Source organism: Synchiropus splendidus, chromosome 16 (genome assembly GCF_027744825.2).
Source record: "Synchiropus splendidus isolate RoL2022-P1 chromosome 16, RoL_Sspl_1.0, whole genome shotgun sequence".
Lineage (NCBI taxonomy): Eukaryota > Metazoa > Chordata > Actinopteri > Syngnathiformes > Callionymidae > Synchiropus > Synchiropus splendidus.
The window spans coordinates 12,237,687-12,263,054 of NC_071349.1; the positions used below are offsets into that span (position 1 = coordinate 12,237,687).

General features: G+C 42.6%; 1 protein-coding gene across 2 annotated transcripts in view; it reads right to left on the bottom strand.

The window, feature by feature from the left end:
• The window catches only part of cdin1 (CDAN1 interacting nuclease 1), a 55,649-nt gene extending 30,597 nt beyond the window's left edge, over nucleotides 1-25,052 (bottom strand). For both annotated transcript variants that reach the window (XM_053845717.1, XM_053845718.1), the window contains exons 1-8: nucleotides 25,008-25,052; nucleotides 23,659-23,783; nucleotides 14,639-14,684; nucleotides 13,749-13,813; nucleotides 12,085-12,145; nucleotides 9,240-9,312; nucleotides 398-477; nucleotides 184-233 (exon numbers count right to left, since the gene is read on the bottom strand). In XM_053845717.1, coding sequence (XP_053701692.1) covers nucleotides 184-233; nucleotides 398-477; nucleotides 9,240-9,312; nucleotides 12,085-12,145; nucleotides 13,749-13,813; nucleotides 14,639-14,684; nucleotides 23,659-23,783; nucleotides 25,008-25,010 — 503 coding nt within the window. In that variant the 5' untranslated portion in view covers nucleotides 25,011-25,052. The remainder of the gene's footprint in view (nucleotides 1-183; nucleotides 234-397; nucleotides 478-9,239; nucleotides 9,313-12,084; nucleotides 12,146-13,748; nucleotides 13,814-14,638; nucleotides 14,685-23,658; nucleotides 23,784-25,007) is intronic.
• Nucleotides 25,053-25,368: the final 316 nt, after the last annotated feature.

Genomic DNA, 25,368 nt, shown 5'->3' on the forward strand with positions numbered 1-25,368 from the left:
TTTGGAATCCACAATATAGGCCTACATGGGTATGTGCTGGGAGGAGATTCTCCTCCTCTACGAACCTCCCCACTGTCAGCTTACAGTAGGCCGTCCCCTGCTGACACAAACACACACACTCATCTCATCCCTTTCAACAGCTTCTCGTCAATTTGGGGCTTAAAATTTTATGGCAGTGGATACTGTTTGATGCAGTCGACCAGCGGTCCATAACAGCAGTCGTTTATTGTGCACTGAAAAGAGAGGGAGGGAGTATTATAGTCTGAGACCAGCATGGCGGAAGGGAAGGAAAGGGGAGGAGATACAGTGCGGTGGTGCTGGATCACGTGACTTTGCGAAGCTGCTGACGTGACAATACCAGGAGGAGATAAACAATTGCTGTTAATGAGAAACAAACCTGAGAGATGTTACGAGACAAGGTCAGGTCCGGAATCAGCGATGGCTCCTTCAGCATGCCGTTGACGGTTGTCTTGGACGCTGCAAAGCCACAAACACAGAAACAAGTGTCATAGTGATTAACACAAGCTATGAGAACTACAGTTTTGTTTTTATTATAAAGGGACATTCAACTCGCACAAATTATTGGGGATTAAATTCCCTTGGCTGGTACGCATTCATTTAAAGGACAAGAGTGTTTTACAGTGATAAAAAAAAATCTTATCTTCTCTTATAACCAGACAGGTTAGATTCCATAAAGGTTAGATTCTGAGTATGAAGGGGCAGCGAAAATGTTTGTCTACTACACACCACAGCACAGAGACAGCCTCGCTGAAGCGAGGAGAACAAAGAGAATGATGACGCGTCGGTTAATGGAATAATTTTACACGACTTCACAAGATGACTTCCACACAGGTTCTTTGTGGACAAATGTTTCAGTCCAGAGCACCACAACTGCATGTAGTTAATCTAGAATTCCGCCGCTGCCTGTTCTGCATCTCTCATCCCTCGTCCGTCTCTACCAACAGTATAAATCAGCAGGTTGATCCTTCTAAAACTGCTGCAGCAGAGAAATGGGGGGATGTTTAAATCATTTCTTAAAAAGATCTGGATTAAATGGATTGTATCATTGTGTGACGAAATGGTCGGGCCGCCATTTTAGTGATATATACGTACACATGCTGCTGACACATGCGGCGCTTTGGAGACAATACAGGGAACGTTTCTATCGACGTGTCAGGGTTGAACGCACAGAGAAGCACACAGCAGTGAAGAACAAGGTTTTGAAATCAGACAGCTATATATTCAAAGAGTGCACAAATAAATTGCAATAATTAGAGACAATTCATGAACAAGATAATACAACATCACAGCCAGACAACAGCACAAACAGATTTTGATTTGACCAACCTTTAAAGTCTCGGCTCTCCGACAACTATACTTTTTCACATTTAACTTTTCACATTAAAAAATGAAGTCTTTTCAATCTGAATATGAGTAATTAAAATGTTTATATTTAATATTAAAATATATTTTTGCTTTTGGGGTTTATGTGGCGATTATGCTTTAGTTTTTCAAGCAAACGAAATGTGCTGGATGGAAATGCATGTTGAGAGTTATTTAGATGGTCGTGAAGCACAATGAATTGACTCAAGCCTTAGTGTTGTGGCTCGTGTCAAGTACGTTGGTCCATGGATTAAGCATTATTTTTTCAATAAACCTTGAGTTCCATTTTTAATTTGCGTCCCAGAAAACCTCAGTCAGGGTATTCTGTTCCTAAAGGTCTTCCAAATTCCATTATCTGCTTAGTCCCCATAAGACCAAAACTATATTTCACTTGCTGGTTTGCAACTTCCTGGAAGATTATTTAACGTTTGCCTTAATCTGAGGACGGATTGGTGAGGATCAACAAACACCAACAGCTGCAGATACCTGGACACAAATATCTGTGTTGACATACCAAAGGAAAATGCATCAGTGAAATTATCACCCCAAGAGTCTCAGAAGAGTCATTCAAACGGCTTTATAATTCATTATCAGTCATACATACATCGTAACTTAACCACCGCTTAGTCCTGTTCAGGGTTGCGGGGAGTGTTGGAGCCTATCGCAGTGGTCATTGGGCGAGAGGCAAGAATACACCCTACAGGTCGCCAGTCCATCGCAGGGAAATTCATTATTGGTATTTAGCTAAATAAATTTGGCAACAAAATAATCCAATCCCATAATCCTCTCGTGGCACTGGACGCACCTGTTTAAACCACCACCCACACACACTTATTCATCCAGCTTTTATTTAATCAATAACTGTTTTCCAACAAAACAACTCGGGGCCGCCGCCCACATTTTCTACCTGCTCCTGTTTGCTGCCTTCTCACATGACTCCCTACAGCCCATAATTCCACCTTCCATCTCAGCGCTGCGAGGCATGAGCTTGTGCTTTATTCCTTCCCTCATTTTTCTCTGAGATTGGTACCTTCAAACGCAGATCCATACCATGCTAGTGTGCAGTGGCGGGGGGCGGGGGGGTTATATTTTCCCCTTGAGTTAGGACACCTCATGACAAATGATAATGGATAATCAATAAAGCGGGAAATATGAGGCAGCAAACTTTATGAAGCCAGGAGACGTATTACTCCCCAACAACACTGGTTTCCCTTAACAAAGTCACCGGCGGACTGGGCCTGATGATCTGAAGGAAAATCAAAGGAGCCGCAACCACATCAGCAATATTGGCAACTTATTCCACTTTAATGGCATTTTGATTGATTTTTTTCCCTCCTCCTAATGGTCCTTTTATAGATTTGACGCTGCTTCTGCAAAACACTGGTGTGTATTAAACCTCCCCGAAGGCAAGCGGCAGCCATTAAAGCTCTTGTCTTACCAGAGACCATAATTGGAGGTTGACCACCACCTCAATTTGGTCTCTCACATAACACACGAAAATACACACTTCAAGACTTCACATCGCTCTGCTGCTGCTTTAATGGATTTGTGAAGAGAGGAGAAAAGTGTCTGCGCTAATTATTGTAAAACTGTGAGCGCACAAAAATAATATGCTGAAAAAAAAATACTTGTGGTGAACTTATAGCAGAGAACATCACTCTGATGCTTATTTAAAACACGTACAGTCCAGAAAAATTATTATCGGTGACAACAACAAATGAGTAGTCGCTAAATATTTAAGATGTTAATGGTATAAGGAAAAGAAAAGCAAGAGCACAGACCATTACCAAGACACTCATCCACAACACACTTTCCACCTGATCCTCTGTTGTATAAAATATCTCACCCTATTTTGGGAAACTCCCCCCTTAAAAGTAAAAAAAATTAATAAAATGAACTCATCAGTTTATGGGACAGAGATATCAGGACCATCTAGCTTATCACTATCAAAAACAGACACGGTGGTTTGGTGTCACTGATCTTCTCCCCGGCTTTGTTTTGGATTTTTATTGAGGAAAAAAAAACAGTTTGCTGCAAATATTAGGTCTATAATGCTCATGCCGAGGTAAACACATAGACAGACACTGTATATGAATGTTTAGCTGAATAAAAGAAAACTACAAACATGGTTGACATGCAAACACACAGACCCATGGCCAAGAAGAAAAATGGTGGCTCAAAAGAACTCAATGTCATTGCTAAATTCAACGTGATCAACTTTCTCAGAATTTGGGTAGAAATTGATTTTCATTGTAGGACGTTAAAAAAAACAAAATACAGGCTGTAAAGAACCGATCTTGGAGATGACATTGTGGAGTTTTAGCCAAGCACTGACCTGATGAAACCAGAGAAGCTAATAAATCACAATGCTTTTAAAATGAATTTAGCCTAATGCTCGTTCATCACAGGGCGGCGTTCCATTTGCGGGCCCGGGATCCTCTGCAGCACACAAACATCGCAGTAAATAACAACATGCATCCCCTTGCAGTGCTGCAGCCTACGACATCAGCATACATTTATTAAAGACGCCCCCGCCTTGCTCAGCAGCACTCCTCCCCGACACCCTCGGCTCTTCTGTGGCTACACACACACTTAAAACACACCGCAGACACACAAACCTGCACAGGCAAACAGAGAACAAAGCCCTGCAGCGGGACTTTGCACCTTGTAAACATTCGCCTAAATTTACTGTAATTGTGGCGTGTTGGTATAATTTCCGTCTAAGGTGGCGAATCACAGCGTCGACTTTAGAACCTCAGGAACACAGAGATGTGAGAAGGTACGCCTCCGTTGGGATTCGCTCCATAAAGGAGACAGCAGTGTAAACAAATCACAATTTTGTTTAAATACACAAACCCCCCCAAAAAAAACACAACAGACGGTGGAGAAGATCCAAAATAACCTCCTCGTCTACTCCTGTCATTTGTAACCACGTTGTTTCTGGTTCAACCCGCGACTTTCATGAAGCAGCTCTATATTTTACCCCGCGGTTTGACTTAAATGCTGCACTCCTTTTTGTCACTTAATCTTTAACAAAGACCCCAATAAAGACATTAATCGGTGGGCTGGCATTAAAATGCAGAGTGCTATTTTAGGGAAAATTTAAAATGACAAAGAATATGACAATAGACTGTGGATAAATGCTTTGCACAAATGTGCTCAGGTGGAGGAACAGAACAGAAGAGAAGAGGACAAGGTTCAGTCCATTGATAAAACCTCAAAACAAATGGGACTTTCGAGTTTTGGGGCAGCATGTCCAGGTAACATGCAATACAGGCCTCCTAAATTGAGTGACTCTTTGAGATAGAGTTCACAAACGACATACTTTGGGAAATTACTATTATCAATTTAATACAGTAAAAATGTGTTTTAGACACAAAAACGTAATACCGAACCCGTCCACTTGGCGGTCTCTACTTCCGACCCTACGATTAAAATAAGTTATGTTACGTTTAAGTTAAGTTAAGTTAAAAAACAACTGGTTCTCCACACAGAGAGAAATTGGTGGTCTTTCTTTTTCGGTTTCTTGTGCAATGACAAGGTTATAAGTGTTTCTATTCTTGTGAGAGAAGATTTTTTAAAAATCATAAATAAACAAAAACATGAACCCAATGAAAGTGCTGATACCCAGATGCAATTCATATATAAATAATGGAGATTGATGACACTTGAACAATGAAAGCTTGGTACTTAAGTATGATTACATGACTCACAGTTAATAAGGAATAAGTATAATAGTTATACTGATTTCATAACTTAAGTATAATTTTAAGTAATTAAATCAAACTAAATATATGATGAATAACAAAGGAAACACATATTGTAAGACATACCACAATATAAATCATTTAAGACAAGATTTTCACGAAAGATAACAAACTAATTATATTTGTTAAAAAAAAAAAAAAAAAAAAAGTAGCAATATCTTCAAGAAAAACAGGAACACAAATATAATACAAGTGGTAATAAAAAAATGAGTAAATGTTCAAATTAAATTACATAATTATGGATAAGACCAATAAATACTTTTAATGTACAGAATTCATTGCCATTGTCAAGATGAGGAATGGTAATATTGTCACAGCTTAAATTTAATTAAACATTTTTGAAAATAGAAAAATGGAATTGTTAAGAATGTGGACATGGACCCTTACTGTACGAGTGAAGCGGTTTAACCCCTTCATCTCTTCCTAAGATCCTAAAACTCCGACCTCTCTGCTGACTCGTGTCATCCGTAACAACTCGTCCTTCCTCCCCGAAAAAGTCATTATCTCCAACATGCAAAAAATGTTGCAAAACCTCATTAGGGGGCGACATTTGTTGAGGGAGGACGGTGATAAACCATAACGGATGAGGATTGTTATTGCCCACGACACTGATGAGCTCCTCTGCAAGTTTGTTTATTAATTAAAAACTGTTTTTTCACTAGGGACATAAAACTGAGGGGGGGTAGTACATTTCCTATGTACACCCCCCCGCCTCCGTCTCCGTGCACAAGCCACTGAGCTGTGGAGGGGCAGTCGTTCATCAAACTTCATGGTGCAGAGGAGAGACAGCTCCTGATAATGTGCGGCGCTAAAGCTGATTTTCCATGATGAATCTCGGAGCATATAAATTGGCTAATATCTGAAAACATTTACAGATACTCCAGGAATTGACTACTTGTGGGACATGATGGATGAGGCAGCGGGACGCCGGCCGACAGCTCTGCAAATCTCTGCGGCTGCCTAAAGCCCTCATTTGATTTTCCAATTTACTCCTTTTAAATTTATCCTCCCGTATTGGACTTAAAGAAAAAAAAGGAAGATGGGGAAGAGAAAGGAGAGTCGGTGGGGTGAGGACGGAGCTGGTGCTGATGATATGAGGTGGTTTCTCCTGCGCAGGAGGAGCTGGGTCCCTGAAGAGGTTACTGGGGCAGAACTGATCTGCTTCCACCTGATTCTCCCTGATAGCAGCGAGATGAGACTCTGCAATCGTTATAGTGTGTGTGGGTGTGTGTGTGGGTGTGTGGGTGTAATAGTAGAAGTGGTGCAGCTCTGCTCCAGCGAGGGGCTACCTGGGTCAGGCCATTAGACTGTGGAGGAGCTGACTAGTGCTCCACGTCTGAAAAGGAGTAATTAGTAAACTTGTCAAGTGAAGTGCCACGTCGCTTCTTACCTCCTGCGCGCACACCCTCCTCACACACACACACACACACTCCCACCCTTCCTTGCTAATGAAGAGCCCTTGCTCTCATTATTTAAGCTGCACATACAGTTCTGCTTTAATGGCGAGCTGAAAGAGAGCGATACTCTCCAGTTCAACTGCTCAACACAATATTCCGTCTTCGTCTGATCTCCCATTCGTGGAGGGCGTCGTGAATTTTGTCAAGGAAGCGCAGGATCATAGCAGACAAACATTCTGGCGGCATTAACATCAAACGCGGGACATTTACAACCTCGGCTTCTGTAAAGGAACGTGACGATAAATCTTGGAGGCGGCCGAATCGCTATAGTTAGAAAACACGCAGCAGCAATCTCATCTTAAGTCGGGCCTTGGGAAAATGGAAAAGGTCAAATAGCGCCGCAAAATTGCCTCCTCAAAAAAAAAAAAAAAAAAAGTATGTCTAAATCGAGAGGCACATCAGCCGCTGTCAGAGAAGGAAGAGAAACAGAGATGAGGAGATAGAGGGAGGGAGACGCCGCAGCCCCCTCCACTGCCTTCATGCTGCTCTTTAAAGCAGCAGACATTGGCCCAAAATCTTTTGAATCTTTTTTGATAGAAATTGGAATCAAAGCAGGAGACACATTAACAAAAGACCAAAGAAAACAGACCAAAACAGTCCTTCCTGGCTATATTGTGTTTGGACACCAAAACAAGGTTAATTGTGAAGGTCTAGAAAGTCAAAGCGTGAAAGACTCATGTCTATTTCCATCTTTTAACTCAGAAGAAAGTAACTATCTTCAGCAAGCACTGAGCAGCAGACTGACCTTCTACCTGAGAATGTAAACAATGACTTGGGATGACCTTCCTTCTGCCACAGACTCTTTCATGAGGCTCTGGCCATTATGTCACTGATATCATATTCAATAAGTGATAAAACTACGTTCAATCTATTGATTTATTTACGAGCGCCACCAGATAGTCCTGCTGCGGCCTGACTGATGCTAATGCCGATACTGCTGAGGAGGAGGGGGGGTGCGTATGCAGGAGAGGAAAACAAAACAAGGAAGCCAGAGAAAACAATTTAAAAGAGAGTATTGATCCGTGATTGTACATATATTCCAGCGTCCCAGAGGCCTTGTTCCTGTGTCTCCTCAATGCAAAGAGAGGAGCAATGAGAAAAGATGTGGGAGTCAAAGTTGGGGGTGATGTGCCTTATATAGCAGTGTATTGATCTCTGCAGAGCGGCGACACAACCCTCTTTCCAGAGTCTGATGCCGGATGGTAGGAGGGTGGGGGAGTGTGATGAATACTTCTGCCAATAGCGCGAAAGAAGCCTGTTAGCTAATAGCCAGCAAAGACAATTATCCCTGCATTGTTTGATAATGAAAACACATGACTGCACAGGAGCATGCAGATATTTGACATTGTGCTCGCAGCAATCCATCGCTCTGCAGAGAAGGTCAAAGATGCTACGGACGACCTTCTGGTGATGTATTTTGTAACCAATTATATGGGAACTAAAAAGCCAAAGACAGTCTTGGGCCAACCTATCCATCCACAATCGACCTCAACACATGACCCGAATGGTGCGATTCAAACAGTAATCCTTTTGCTTAGACCAGCCATACGTCTCTACCAGGGTGCTCCGGTAGCATCTGTTGGATGAGACCATGCCACTAAAGGACACCAGCATCAAAACCATGGGTCTTCACATGGAAAGACACACACCTTGACTATATCGGTCAAGCTGTTGGTACAGACACTGGACATCAAACACACTGGTGACTTTGACCACCCTACCTTTGATACCATTTGAGGGGCAATGAGAAAACAGCCATCAGCACCTCACCTTGTAGGTTCTCAACATGGTCAATATGAAAGTCACAATTATTAATAACAACCCATTTTGATGGCAAGCCAGCATGTGCTGATGCAGGCAGGACGAGGGCAAAAGCATCTGTGATACTAGCATGTTTGCATCATAACGTGAGGCCTGATGAACATCCTCTTGGAAGTTTCATCTCATCCAAACCACTCTAACTAATAATTAAAGATGTTTCCAGTGTGTGGAGACGGCACAACAGGAGCGTGTTATTATCCTCCTCCTGGATGAATGACCCGCTCTACAGTCAGCTCAGACTAGTATTTTGACAGGCGCTGGATAACGGTGGGTCCAAAGCAATCACGGCGCTGACTTTGACAAATGGCTGCGCTGTGGCCAAGTTGAAAATAACACACATCCACTTTAATCTCTTTCTTGATTAAATTGAAGGCACGTCTCTTTGACATCACGCCTTTTTCCATCAAGACCCCGACATGGGCGCGGGGAAACCTTCAGCGTATCAAAGCGATATTGAATCATGTTTACATGTGATCGTACAAGTGACCGCGAGAAAATATGAGGTGAACGGAGAGATGCTTTTGTGTGATTGAAACAATTTCACATGGAAATAGAGGAGTGATGTTGCAGCAGATAAATGGGAGGTGCATGGAATAAAGGTAAAGAGCCTTTCGCTGAGAGGTGACATGAGAATATTCAGTTGACTGGTCCAGGTTTGGGTGTCATTGGTGGGCACAAGTTGAGGTATTCCATCAAACAAGCCTTGCTTCTTATTATACAGTGTTGGTGAGGACGAGAAAGTGAAATGAGGCTGCAGATCCAGTGCTTCTGAGTGGCAGTCAATGTAAAGAGGCTAATGAAGATGACTTACGTGTTTCGCCGTCTATGTCCTGCAGGAATCTGTCCAAGATGATCCGAGCCATCAGGGCAGGAGACAGGTCCACCTGCAGGTACAGGATTAAGAGTAATGAAGCCAACACAAAGTGTTCTGAAGACTGAACTGAAAGCTAAATCACTCCACTTTCTTGCAGTTTGCAGCTGATAACCGTTTTTTACAAGTTGCTCAAAAAGAAATTCATTTAACCGCACAAAGTAGTTAATCAAAGATTACTAATGCACTTGAGGATCACGAGAAGGTGACGAGAATTGATGTCATCACCAGTTCACATTCAGTTAATTTAGCCGACAGCTTCACTTCAGCCTCCCTTCTTTCCCCTGCTTCCTCCCATCTCTGCTCCCTGTGTTCATTAGCCTCGTCTCCATTCACACCTCTGGATAACAAGGGACCGTCAGACTCCTGGTAACCTGCGTCGGGCCTGACACATGAAAAATGGCAACATTACCAGCCTGAATAAAGACCACCTGATTAGTTCAGGTCCCTGCTTCTCCCTAATTTTCATATTAATCATCGGCAGGAAGGACTTCCTGGGTGAAACATGTCGAGGAGCTGCAGGTTCTGCTCAGCGATAATGGGAGCGAGGTCAGAAAACAAGCCATGTTTGCACACATGGATGTGAAACACTACATACACTTTGACCATTTTGACATTATACGCTGACAAATTCAAGTCTTTTTTTTTGGTTTAAAGTATAAACAGGTAAGAAGCCATGCTGGTTAAAAAACCAGCATGCTATTTAAGGCAATGTAGCTGTTTCCCAGCAGTGTTCTTTTCATCACAAACTGCCAATCGCCATGTCATGCAGCTTCCCTGAGACTTATGTGACCTTTGTCAAACAAGCCACAGCTCCTCCTACTTCCCCTGCAACGGTCTGTGTGTTAATTCTCATCACGTCTCGAACACAGAGCATGATTTCAGCAGGTAGAATATCATCTCAGCTCATCGTTTCCTTCTGTTTCAAATATATTGTCTCACAGAGAAATGAAAGTGCGTCAATTAGCAGTCTGGGAGAGCCTGGAGAGCGCTTGGTTTAAATGTTAAGTAGCACATTAAAATGACAGTTAAACGGTTCACAGACTGTTATCTCCGAGTCCAACTGGAGTCTGGAGAGAGGAAGGGGGAAAAAATCTCTGTCAATTAAAAGGAGAATGAATAATTGCAGTTGGCTTTGAGCTTCGGCTGACGCGTGATGAATGTGATGCTTCCGTCTTGTGACACTCTTCCCAGTGAGGAGCCGGAAAGACTGAACGTTGAGAGGATTTTGATTGGAGTGTTGAAAAGTCTCTCGATCATAATGAGAGAAATAAAGAGAAGCGGACCACTTTCTTCCCACATCATCTGTCAGCGTGGACTGAAACATAAGATGATAGTGCAGATGTTGAATAAGTCGCTGCTCCACCAAACTTTGTTCCTGGCCAACCGCTGACGGAGCAAACATGCCTCTGAAATTTGATCGACGCTAGTGAATATATTTAACTGAGGTTAAATTGTTTTATTTTCTGACTTTCTTCAGTCATTTGGTTGTATGTAGCTCCTGCTGCCGTTCAAACTGATATTGTGTTTGAGCTTTAATCTAAGCCTTCCAGCGTTGATCTCTCATCATAATCAGCGCAGTCAAAAATTGTGATTGAGAGTGAAGGGAACGTTCCAGGAGAACTGCCTCAGTGAGCAAAGTTCTAGACTTCAAACACCAAATACACTTATGGCAGTCGAACCACATCAATCTCTGAAACCATAATTAAAACATCTAACTGGGTGACAAACAAAATTCCCATTAGGGTTTGAACTTCAATAACCAAAATCTGATTAAAACTATATCACGCAACCAAAGAAGGAAACCAGCAACAATCCATGCACGGATCTGGTTTCACAAACTCTGCTCATATTAAAAAGCCCAATAATCCAAATGGTGGGCGTTAATGACCTCAATTTATAAGTCGAGTCATTTCAGCCGCGTTAGCTGATTTCTGTTCACGGAGCACAAACTGCAGATTGATCCTTCACTGCAGCTAATGGAAATTATATTTACTGACTAGAAGCAAGTGGCCACAGAAAACATTAATAGTCGCTCATTTCAAATGCACAAACTCAAGTGGAATGCATTTGAATAAATGCTGAAAAACAAAAACCACAGAGGCAACTATATCAGAGGAACAACAGTGACTAAAACAACACACGGTGATGTATTAAGAAAATCAGATGCAACAATTGACAACCGTGTTCTGGTAACAAAGCCTTATCAAAAAATATTTATGAAATGATTATTTCTCTGGCTAAGGGCGGTGGCCTTTGTACCACCACATATCTTCCCTGGGTAAAGAACGTAACTCTAAAAGTGTCAATGAAATCTGACTGTGTCTGTCTGTGTCGGTGCACAGTGATAAGTTTATAGCATTTCTAAAAGAGCACCTTTTCGAGATTGGTCATAGATTTCTGGCTCTGAATAATGCACTTGTTAGAAGAGAGATCTGAGATCCAGCACACAGACACACTTGGTCTATCATTCGTGTGAACTTGACCCAAAGCAAACAAGAAGCGAGCCACCCGGTGACCCCTCACCTGTCCACAAACTGAGGCGACTGTGTCTCAACTGCAATTTGGTAAATGACATGATAAAACACCAAAACTATTTTCACATCTGCTTAATGGAGGCCACAGTTAATGACATTAAATAATTGATAATGGAGCAGTTTACCAATTTTGATAATGGCTAACAGAGAAAGTCAAAAACTGCTGCCAACTTTCATTCATCAGAGCGAAGACTTAGACTGCAATTGAGGAGCTTGTTAGATGGCTGCAGAAAAAGGACAAGGGTTACCTCATTGGCCAGATCCAGCAGGACAGGAGCATGGGGATGTGCCGCCGCTGCACTCAGATACCTTCATGAAAGAAAGAACAACAAAGCAGTGAGAACAGACCAGCACAGACACGCTAATGTCCCTGATGATTATGACCTGGCTGGCATATGGCAGATTGGCTGTGGTTAAACCATCACCACAGCCAGGGGCCTCATATTTCTGCCAGACCGCAGAAGCATATGATAGTTAGTTAACCTCTGCCGCCAAAGCAGGGCTTTTTCCCTCGCCAGCTCAAAGTGGTGCTTCATTTATTTGCCAGACCATCTCTGAGGCTTAGCGTTGTGTAAGTGGATTAGAAGTGGATGAGTCCAGAACAACGGGCTTGATGAGACAAATTAAGCCCCGTTTCTGAACACAAAGAAATGTTTTGCTACACAAAGTCTCAGTTTATTGAATTAGGACTCAAATGAGGATCATCAGTGCACATCTTTCAGGATGTTGTTGAACACACAATGATATTTTCTCAGAGATTTCTGAATGATAGCACGGATACACAGAACAAATATGATGAAAGTTGAGCATTATTACAGTTAGTTATAACAGTAAGATAACTGGGGACTGTCATAATCCTTGCAATCTTGAGTGAGAACAGCAAGTTGACCCAATACAATGACGCACATTATCTGGATCAAGGATCAAGGCTACTTTCGAGGAGAATGACGGCCCTCATATTTGGTCATCGTACAATTTGCTTTACTAAATGATGAAAAACAAAACCAGAAACCCTTTTGGTAAAAAACAGATAACACATGTTCCCATCGATTTAAGTTACCAGATCATGTTCACAGGAATGAAGCCACAAAAACGACGTAATGTCCTGGCAAGGTTGGAGATGAGGAGGCGTTCACGTAGCTAGAGGTAAGGAAGGACGAAGCATGATCCGGACGGAACAGTGAAGCTTCTTCAATAATTGGGACTCAAAGCAGCAAGAACGTAAACAGGCAGGGAAGTTCTACAGAAGGGGTGTACTTGTGTATGTGTCTGTCTGTTGTGGTGAATAATGAGCTAACCAAGAGGAAAAAGCTTTACATTTACCACTGGATTTCAACTCTCAATTGTAGCCACACGCTTTGTAGTGACCAAAAGAACAAGACAAAAAAATACAAGAAAATACCTTTCCTAGTCTGTACTTTTTAACAGTGGCAGACGCTCAATCATCCAGGAGACTCTCAATGTAGAAACATTGGCAATGTGAGCAGAAGGAGAAACTACAACAGAGCCAGGACACGCTGTAGAGTCTCTCTGTGGAGCAAGGAACATAACTTCGGATAAAAGAAAAAGAATGGAAGGATAAATAACATTTATCAGTAGGAGATTGGTAGATATCTGCTTCACTGCTGGTAAATAGTCTTTTCTCATCAGGGTTGGCTCTTAAGTACCATCGTCTGGAAAAAAAGCAGCAGAGCCGCTGAAGGTCTGTGCTGAATGCTGGAGCTGTTTGTTTGTTTGGAGGAGATTTTATCTACAACTCTGTCGTGACTCAGTCACGTCTCGTACAGAGCCAGACAAGGGATGAGGGGAAAAGGAAAACACTCAAGTAGGTGCGAGGACACTGAACAAAAACAAACATTTAGTTGTGGTGAAAAGACGTACACATTTTCGGGAAAGATTATTAGTATCTCACCTCTGGTAGTGGCTCTCAACAACATCCTGGGTGTGATGTCTGGAGATGGATCTTTTGGTCCGTTTCTAAGAAAACAAATATTATTATAGGTAAACTAGCATAAATATACAGAAAATAAATCATCATATTGCACTTCAATATGACTAGGTTCAATTATTTTTCAGAAAAGGCCATAAAAGGTCAAAGTGCAGCCCCCCGCTCTGCCCCCACCCTGCTCCCCTTCCTTTCATTTCCTTTTTCCATCAAACAATGAGTCGAGTGCACATTCCAGCAGACCATGCGAACAATCCTGAAGAAGAATAGCCGTTTAAAAGAGGAAGTAACTTATTTAAAAACTACTACACAGAGGGGAAAAAAAACAAAAATGGAATTCCAACGGGACCGCCGGCGTGAGCGACACCTGTCAGGCGGATGATAAATGACTCCATTTTCTGCCTGTGCTGCCTTCTGCCACCGGCGGCAGCGGCCATTTATCATCATCCGCTGTCAGCCGTGGAAAGCAGCAGTGACAGTGCGAGTCAGCAAACATTTAGCACACGCAGCCGCACTACACGGGGAAATTATTATTGTCAGAATAATAATGGTTTAGCATAATTTATTACAGGTCCACCAAATAAGCAGGGGCTAGATGTTATTAGACAGATGGATGGGAAGGCTTGGCAGACATCCACCGAGGCTCAGGGCCTTCAACGTGAACGTGAGGAGGAGGTGGGGGCAATCCAGTGGGGTGTGTGTGTGTGCGTGCGTCTATGTGTGTGTGTGTTGGGCAGAACGTGGGGGGATCCTCCAAACCAATCAGAGAGCTGGCAGTTCAATTACAAAGAAATAAAGGGACATTCATCATTCAATTAGGCACCTGTCAGGGCTCACAAAGGAAGAAAACTTCTAACCTGGTACTCCAGGGAGAAGATGCTCAGAAGAGTGGACTGCGAGTGACTGGAACAAATAAAAGAAGGACAAAGTTAATTACCAGAGTGCATTGCAGAGAGACAAAAGGAAGGAGGAGGAAGCTTCAAAGCGGCGGCCGGCTGCCCTGTAATCTAAAAGAACATGAAAACAAGTGTGGCAAAGTTGTTCCAGATGAACACCTCTGACAAAGGATTCCTGCCGTGACGATGAGAGGAGGCGGGAGGTCATGTGCGCTAGATGAGAGAAATATTACCTCATGCATGCGAAACTATCTTGTACTGCATCGATAGAAGAGAAGAAAGCATTTCTCTATTCAGTCAGAAACAAGTGATTGGTCACAGTTGAAATGATACAAGTGGAAGTGCCCATTCTACAATTAAATGTGAGATGAAGCAGAAGGGATCCCAGAGTACCTTTCATTTTCTGAAACAATGAAGACAACTGATCACGGCTCGTAGCAGAGGTGTTGTGGAGGTATGTGGGTCAGATGTCACTGCACTGGGACAGTCATGACTATTTTAGTCATAGAAATTTTGAACAGGAGATTCAGGAGGCATTGTATAAGGGAGGTATAAAATAGGTCATTGTCTGTCAGGAATGAAGATTGCGATTCCAATTTCAACCAGAACCACCAAGGTTGAATAAACCCCATCAGTTTTCGCAAAGTTAGAAACTTCATGGCGCTGGATTTTGCACAAATGGAAAAAGATTTCAAAGCAAGTTCATTTCTCATCTCCGGCAGGGAAATCTCAAATACATGTTCCACCAGACAACATGACGTGTTAAACGTCAATCAAACAATCAAATTGTGATGGTTTTAATCCCTTCCCGGATCTCCCATCCGAGCAACGGCGGATCTCACGAAATCTGAAACATAAATGTAGTACTTTGTTAGAAGATGACTAAAGCACGAGCAGTGCGTTCAGTTGACAGGCTGACGTCTTGAAATTATTGATTAAATGTTCGAGTGCCACATAAAAAACTGCAGGGATTTTGATCTATGAACAAAAAGACACTTGGAAATTTAGAAATGTAACGGTATCCAAGTGATGTTGAAGGATGTGCCATGAAATAGGCTTTCCAGCTCTGCGTTTAAAAGACAATGACCCCCCTCACTGGAGCTAAATTCTCCACTAGAACAATGCGTACTGAAAAGTTTCCTGTATCACTGTCAGTGCCGGCATATGGACCATTGCAGCGTCCTCCCATTGCAACTGATGGGCTTTGAAAATGGAAACTCACTGCAGGAAGCTCGGACTCCCAGGAGCGCGTCACTTCGATGGGTTGCCATAAGCTACATTCATCTCCAGCTCCAGTCAATGTCAAACACCTGGCAGAGAAGAGAACCAGGGAAAACAGCTCGCGCCGACAGGGACCTGTGCTCCTCTTCCCAGTCCCTCCCCCCAAACCCCTGTGCATTCATTGAGTTGATTATATTTAAAGTGGTGACAGGTATTATTCTAATTGGTTGTTACGCGCCTCCACCCTTCATTAAAGCACACTTCAAGGCAACAGAGGCAGGAAAACACATACAGGTGCTTTTCAAAATGTGTGTGGTTCTCCATTTCCACCTGACGGGAATACTTGAACCAAGAATGAGCTTCGTAATGAAGGGTGCTAGATACCACACAAAGTGAGAGTACCTCATCATCAACATTAACAGATGTCACAAAATGGTCACATTTGTCGTAGAATTCTAGTGTTGATGTCTGAAAGTACCCTGCAGAGCAACTCTGATTTTGTCTGGTTTCCTTCAACACAAAACACACATTTGAAAATTTGGACTCAGCGGACACCGTTTGAGTACCGGTACTCATGGTCCAACTGACGCATGATATATGGGTATTGGGTCGCTTGCTTTGTCTTCTGTGCCATGACTTGTGTCACCACTTCCGTTGTTAACTTTCCGCCTTTTACCAATCACAAAAAAATAAGCACAGTCTGGGCGAGAAGACTGCAAACTTGCGTCAATCGTCAAACATTTCCAAAGAAACTTCAAGAATATGAATGGTATTCTCTTTCAAATTGCCACACAAAACCATATTGTGAACACAATGCACCATCCACATCTGTGGCTCTATCTTTTCCATCGGACAACATCTGGCATCACACTTATTCTCCATTTGGAACAAACTCAAAAAACACAACAAAACGCGCTGGGTCGAAATTCTTAACGTCAACAAAGCGAGGTTTGAAGTTGAAGATGAGAAGTGGGAACTGGCCGCCACCTCAGCGTTAATTTTCACTGATGCTGGGGGACATGAGGGGCCGGCGCAATTAAAGGGGCCATTAAATGGTCAACTGTCAACATGTGGACACTTAAAAGATGAAAAAAAAAATCGTCTACACTTCAGCCTTGCACCTGAGGATTTCAACAACATTACAGGCTCATTGTTGGCATGGGAGCGCAGCGATCCCGGTGCTAGAACGCACATCTGTTAGGTTTTAAATAGATTACACTCTATAATGAGCATGATTACTCCCTAATTGCTAAATCTTCAGCCTGTTAACTTTAAAAGGGATGCAAACTGCTCAAATATCTAGGAAAACATACCTGCTTGGAGAAAACACTCAGAACTTTTGAAACCTTTGTTGTTTTTCCTGACGTCAGCTGGTTTCTGCTGACATGGAAATGAACAAAGTCCCACAGCTGCTGAAAATAGAATTGAAACATTGACAAGATAACTGCTCGGATCTGGACCTGGACCAAGATCTGTCCACGTTTATAGTACCGGTCGGTTTTACATTGCACTCAGATTGCACCTCTATCAATTTAACAGACATTAGTATTGAAGTTATTGCAGAAGTGCGGTCTCCTGGGCGCCATATTCTCACCTCAAACTGAAATATGGAGCCAAGAGTTGTCCTGTAATATCATCTGTCTGTAACAGCAGCGTTATCGCTCTGGCTTATTGTGCAGCCAGGATCTGAACCCTAATGGCTCCACGCATCATAAATTAATAAAATAGGTAGAACAATGTCATGTAAAATCATCTCATAATATACAGAATCATATAAAAGTTACTTGAACTGTAATGCATTGCATTTTTTTATCAGGTCAGTCTGGGGAATCGTGAGAAGGCAGAAGACAAGGAGGGTGCAGAGAGATTGTCATAGTAGCTAGTCTGGAATGAAACTCCGGAATATCATGCCAGGAACAAATTCAACTTCCAAACGCAAGTGGAGAACTAAACATAAAAAGAATTCAGAAATCGTCAAATAAATGTAGACCACTGAAAGGGTGAAACAAGAATTCAAGAAAAGAAAGCGAGAAGAGGGGAATCAAGTCATTGTTTTCTAACAATGATTTTAGAATGTGCACCATAAATTCCCAAATGAATATCGCAAAAGAGAAATGCTTGTCGGAAGGTTCTCTCCTCATTCAGGATTGGTCCACTAATGCATACGCTTAAAGCAAGTGAAACTGCAACACATTTGAGATCATTAAAAGGCCAACTTCCGGATATTATTTAGAGTCGGGTGGAAGCAGACGGTTGGGAGACACAAGAGTGGGTAAGGAATCATTCACTCTCGACCTCATTATCCTCCCTTACAGCATAAGACGGGGCATTAATTCGCTCTGGCACCCAAAATATTCTGGCGGCAGATTAAATTAAAAACAATTAGAGGCCTCCACTTCGTCACCGAGCTGGTATGCCTGTCTGGTCAGCGCTTCAGGCTCTATTACGCCCAGCATACGCCTCTGACAAATCCAAGTTTAAGTGTAGAGAAGCATCAGTGTCTTTTGGAGCAAATAAACACAACAGTGAAACAACTCAAAATCCACCATCAGGCAAATTAATAAGCGATGAGGGGAATTCAGGCGATCAATTAAATTGTGAATCTTCCTATTTACAAATAATTAATTATCAACAATAGCTGCAATTTAGGTAATGGAAGCCACCTGGCTAATGACATTGGCATCATATGCTGCGGCAGTACTTGGCATTTGGTGGATCTGCATGCAGCGAGTGTCGCCTGGTGCGACTCTTCGGGGCATGGATCCGGGTAATTTAGGCCCAGCACATATTTTTACTAATGGAGCTATATCAAGACGAGAGCGGCAGGCATTTAATCACTCACTGCGCGGCAGTGTACGGATATTTAGCTTGGTTTTAACACCCTATATCGTCAAATGTTTTCTCTCAATCGCTGAAATTGATATTAAATCCACATTCCTCACATGATACACAATTATTTCCCCATGTATCATTTGGGTGTTCAAGAGAACCCAGCTGAATGTGGGCTAGAACACCGGGATATGCAAATGACGCTAATTACACACGCTGATAGGCAAAATGCTAGCATCTGTCTGCGCTAAGCCAACTGTCATTAGCCACAAAACAAATGTGTGGAATAATATCTTTATGTGTTAATGTAGAAAAGTGATGGATCTTGACAGGAGATGGAAACAAACACCAGTGTTGGAGAGCTTTACACAAACGCATGAGCAGTTAGCAGGGAAATGCGCTGATGTTAGCAAGTGAAATTCCCAGTTTGAATATGGGACTTGACGCAGTTTCCTTCTACGCTGACAACTCTGCGGAGGTGGTACATTCGAGGTGTTTCTCTCTGACAAGAGTTGGCTCTTTGAAAACACAAGGAGCGGGAGAAAGTTGCTGCTTACTTGGGGGTTTTTAACTCAATGAGCCGAAAAAGCGATGCAGGCTATCGAGCGTGTTGGACAACACGCCTGCGATATGAAGAGGAAGCAGCCGATCTCAAGCTTCCTAATCAGGTAATTGATTGCATCTATTATTCATGAATTCCTCGGGCTGACGTGAAGTTGTAAACTCAGCACAGCATCTCTTCTTTCTACAGCTCTCCCTCTCAGCTCCGCTTACACTTCATTCATCCTTCACCCGGCCAACGCTCATCTAACCACATAAAGCTGCGGAATTAGTTTGCCATCCTTTCAGCCTTGCGGGGCCGGACCCTCCAGCCCCCGTCTGCCAGTTTGGGTTTGGGTCAATAGCAGCAGCCAGAAGTGTGCGGCTGCCCTCGCTGGATCTGCACTCCATCAGCCGCTGGGTAATGTCATTGCCACTTCCCAGCGAGCAAACAGCCCAGGAGGTCTAACTTTACCGGAGCAGCAGCCCAGCAACTCCAGCCGAATCTGCTGAGGAAATGAAAAACCCTGATAAGTCGGGAAACTGGGGCCGTTTTAAATCCTGAGAATGCCAAGACTAAAACAGAATTTCATCTTAAAAATTAAAAGATAGTGGAAAAAATAATCAATGTATATTTTTAATGTACTTTATAAATACCCTCAGAGGACAATATAAGGATCAGCACTTCCAAATATGAACCCAAGGCAGGGGCCAGGGGCCAGGAGTCATTTTAAAAATTATTACCTGGTTAAGGTTGGATGAGAGGAAAACACTTTTGATTTTCGGCATCTTGCAAGAATTTTAATCTCCTCCGGCCTGAGAATGTCACAGGCAATTTGTTTGTTTTTTATATCAAGAATTGTAATAAAGCGCAGTGCTCTATGATTGACTGCTGACATGCTTCAAGGAGTCCTATGCCTCGTAACCAAAACCAGATTTGGCCCCTAATGACCCTTGCTAGCCAGGTAAAGCAGCAATGGGTAAATATTTTAGACATCTTTCTTTATTTTTACATCATGTAGTGCAGATCTTTGCCACACCATCAAGTGACGGTGTTCAATTTAAAAATGTGCACTAGACTTATACGAGTATTATTGTTTTAAAACGACATCAAATCCGAACACTGAGATCTGTAGCATTCACACTCTGTTTATTGGGCATGGTTGTCAGTGAATATGTTTTGTATGTTATTAAACGGTTCCCCTGAAGAGATGAAATTCCTCAAAGGGTCCCCCCAATGTAATTCCCTAAGCCGACTGAATTTGGAGGTTTAAGTGTGTTTGTTAAGAGGAAGAAACACCACAGGTCAATAAATAATCAATGAGCCACTTCTTCACCCAGGCTCTTGATATTCCCATCAAACCAAAGTGCCAACAGAAAAGGGACATCAGCATATCAATGGCTGATGCCACAACAACTCTGCCCTCTTCTTCACATGCGAGGATGGAGCTGGATAAACCTGGAATAACAGAGAAATTAACAAATGCTTGACATTTGCTCAACATCCATTATTCTGACACGTCGTCACACTATCAAAAGGCTGAACGCATGCTTAATCAACATTCATATTCCCCGAGCGAGACCCAGCACCATATTGCAGCTCGCCTCGGAGCCAAGGAAAACGGCACATTAGGGCCCGATTCGAAAAACGTTCAGGGACTCCTCACCAGGGACTGTGTGTGTGTGTGTGTGTGTGTGTGTGTGTGTGTGTGTGTGTGTGTGTGTGTGTGTGTGTGTGTTATGAGGGGAGGAACATTTCACACTTTACTTTTTAAGTATTTCCCAAAACAGAGGCATCTGTCTGCCCCCTCCTTCACTCCCCCAGCCATGAATGTGAAAGCCATATGAGGAGTTGAGCTGAATGGCATTTTGAAGAGGAGGGGTAATCATTACATCGCCATTCATTCATAATATACCACAGAAGGACACAGAGAGCTCACACTCCCACCCTCCTTCGCTCTCAGGGGAGCGACGAGGACCCCAGTCCCCCCTCTGGACCCAGAGGAAGCCAGGCAAGACCTCAGAGAGCAGCCCATCATTTACAATTCTAATAGGAGACAGGAGAAGGTCCTAATGGGAGCGATTCTACCCTGCACTGGCCCGAGAGCAGTCTGCCCTTCCCTGCTGCCAAGCCTCCGTCCAGATCCACGGGCAGGACTCTGGCGGACAGGGTTGGCAAGAGGACGAGAGGGCAAAAGAAGGGGGAAGTGAACATTTGCATGTGCCTGCATTGTGCGGGGGGTAAAAAGTGACAGCACCGTGTCCAATTCCTTTCCCCCCAGAGCGGCTCCGGCCCGGGAAGAGAGGCCGGGCCTGACAGATGACTCCCAACATCTGTGTTATGCAGCCGTTACAGATGAGGGAACCCATATCACAAGCTCTCTCCACTTCTATCTGTCTATCGGACCCTCCCACTCTCCTCCCACTATACTGAGAGAGCGACAGACCGTCCGTGGAAATCACCCTGACGTTCTCTATGACCATCATTTTTTTTGTTCCAACTTTCGGTCACCCTCCCCTTTTCCACACATTAAAGGTAATGATTTTTAAGCAGTCCTAAGGCTCAACCACCATGGTCATGGTTTTAGATTGGAGCAATTAAACAGTATAAACAAACGTATTCACAAATAGAATTATATGATGAAACATTCATCATCAGAGTAGGTCATCAAACTTAATTTATTATAATAAATTAGATTATTATCTTTCAAAGATCATATTCTATCATATGTATTGGTGCTTTTATAAACTCATGAGTGACAAATAAAACTCAAAATAAAACTTAAAAAAATTAAATAGAATGGTTGGCTAAACATTATTATTAACAGATGCAAAGATATTGATCAGAAGAATGAACGTATTGCAATTTAATGGTGTTAACATTCCTACAATTCTATCGACACATGAACGCATCATCCTACATCCCACAGTGATTTTGGAACTAGCAAAGGACAAAAGAGCAGTAATTGATCAGACATACCTGTATAGTGTTACAAAACCATGGAACTCCCTCCACTGTGGAACTAATAAAGGTCTACTAATCTACTATAAATACACACGTTAAACAAGACAAAAAGAGAAATATTTTAGCATTGAACTCTACTTGTAGTTTCACAATGACAACCAGAGTGTTTGGCACCAAGCCACATTTGGCCCCCGGGCTACACACTGCCTAGGTAAGGCCAACAAAGACTACAGAGTCTAGAGTCTCTCTACCTGGGCAGTAATAAAACCACAAACCATGTTCAGTGCAGACTAGATCACAACACTCGTCCTCGCTTCAGTCTGGCCAATATTTGTGCAGTGGCTGAGCTCCCACACAGTCCGAGGGGACAGGAGCAGTGCAGGGACTGGGCGGGGGGCGGCCCACTGCCGAGCTGGATGCTAAGAGATGATGGATGGCCTAGTCGATACGTTATGTCTTAAGAGCCTGATTTCCTGCCAGTCCAATCACTAACCCTCCAGAGCCTCGGCTCAGCTGATTGGACAAGCAGAATAATTTTGCAGGCTGTGAAAACAGCGCTGCTGAGCCGTCTGTCAGGCCTGCTGACGAGACTCAGGGATTTTAAGGAGCACAGGCCTCCCTGAGATTGGTTATGGTGAATGAAACAACAACAATAACCAGAAAGACCAAATGCACCACCCGGCGCCTCAGGAGGCCGGAACCACGAAATGATAGGAGTGAGAATGTTTTCTTTAATTACTTTGCCCACCAGGTTAACTTTTCGGAAAAAAAGAAATTATGTTAAGGACTTATTAAACGGCAAAACCCCAAAACTGAGCTGCTGCTGCTGCTTTCAAACAGGATATTAGATGAATTTTAAACACATGACACACGCTGAAAAATGCTGACAGGCAGAACAAAGACAAGCTCGAGCTTGGCCGCGTCCCCTTTGGGGACCCAATACCACTTTCTAGATTGGTGATTAGAGCAAACTGGAACAAGGAAGCACCATATACATGCGACTTTGCCTGTGACCTCGGCGGGATCAGCCACGGTGTCCCGGTAGCCTTGGGGGGATTACACATGTTACGTTCAATAAAGCGAGAGCCCTCGGTGTCAAGGAGAAAGGCAAACACAACCATTAACCTCGGCGCTCGATTTGTGCACGAGGAAGCACCGGCTAATTCTGCCAGTAAAACAACAGCGTAGGATTAATTAATGACCATAATAAGCAAATCAAACTGGATTATAAATGTTTAGTAATGGAAGATAAAGCAAGAGACAGAGGCGTAATTAATATTGCTGATGGGGATTAGAGAGAGACACATGATGTAATCATTGGATTTACCTTCATGCAGGATTAACAATGCACATCATCTTGATGTGCTAGATCAGCAGAAACCCACTGCACAATTTGGGATACACATAAGCATCTGCAGGGACTTACTTTGGGAATCTCTCCTTCAACATCTTCATGCACTGCCGGGTTGGTTTTAGCTGTTCTGTCCATCTGACTATTTCTTTATATTCAGCTCGCGAGAGTCTCATTGTTCTCTCTGTCACTGCTTGCTCCTGTAAAAACAGATGAGCAAGACGTATGAGAGAAAGTGCATTGCATTTTTCTTAACATAAGTTGTCTTTTTTAACTTTCATTCATCATCATTCATTCTTTTATTCATTGAAACCTTAACTACAGGGATTAAGTCCCAACTTCTCACCACCTAAAGTCAGACTGAAGAATCCCAAGAAGTCTTCATGTTGACCTGAAAAAGCTCTAATGAAGTATGACCAAAAAACACCCACTGTTTTTGGATTCATCATAATATCCAGCAACAACAACAATTAAAAGGATTATGAGAGAATATGGTATCTTTATTGCTGATACATATTTTAAAATAATCAACAATGAACAAGAAACCATTTCTCTGATGTCACTTTTTGAATGAAAAAGGTGAGTAGGACATTCCTTATATTATCCTATTTCCGAACACACTGTCTGTTAGGAAATGTGGGGTGCATCACTCAGTCGAAAGAGAATCATAGGTAAGTGAAATTATCACAAAACAAGTTTTATAACATATAATTAATTTGCAAGCAGAGGACAGAATGCCTGTAACTAAATATACTTCACATTAAAGATGCACACAGCCTCGGGACAATAAATAAAAAGGTTAATCTTAACACACATATCCTCCTGCCTTTTACATCCTTGGTTTAAAAAAACAAGTCAAACAGGTAAAGAAAGTTGTTATCTTTATACGTTATTGATGTTCTTATTAGATCATGAATTCATTCTGTAATATACATATAATAATAACAACACCGATGAATGCACCTATATTTCACCAGAACGTCGGTCATGACTCAAAATAGTACAGCAGTTTTCACAAAGAACACACACATACATACAAACACACAAAGCACGGAGTGAACAAAGGCAACCACCACAGTAGAACGCGATTTACAGAAACTGTTTTAGTTTTCATTTACAAACGTAAAGCAACAGAACGAAGCACAGGCACATGATACCTAAATACGCGCCCCGTTGTCTTTATCTAGTTTTATCTTTTATCTGCACAGCTGTAGCCCGCAACAGACACAATATTTTACAGCCTCACACACAGATAGATTCAAATCAAATGACTGAAATCAGCTGTGTTTCTGTTTCAATGAAAACTACACGAGCATAAAACATGACAGCTCCGCTTTTGCGCGTCTGTAGTCTCATAGTGCGGTTTATCGCCGTTAAAACACAGTTCAAATTTTAAAAACAGACTTTAAAAGGCGTTTGTTTACCATCGAATCTCTCTGCCGTGTTTACTTCCTGATTAGCCGCTTCCCGCTTCCAAATTAAAGACACGTCACTGTAAAGCGCCTGACGATTGGCCCAGACAATAAAGGCGCTGAGTATACTTGCGCTTTATTGGCTCGTGTCCGGCAGAACGGCAGCGCTTGAGTCTGCTGCTCCACTCCGATTCACGTCCCTTAAAAATATCCGGTGTAACGGTGTCTTATCAAAACGGTGTCGTCTATCAGTTATATATTTAACGTGGAATTATGTGTAACTGGTTTGCTATGAAGTGCTAAAGACAAATAAATAAATAAATAAGAATGTTGGGAACGTTGAGCGCATGAATGGAATTAAAGAAATAAAACA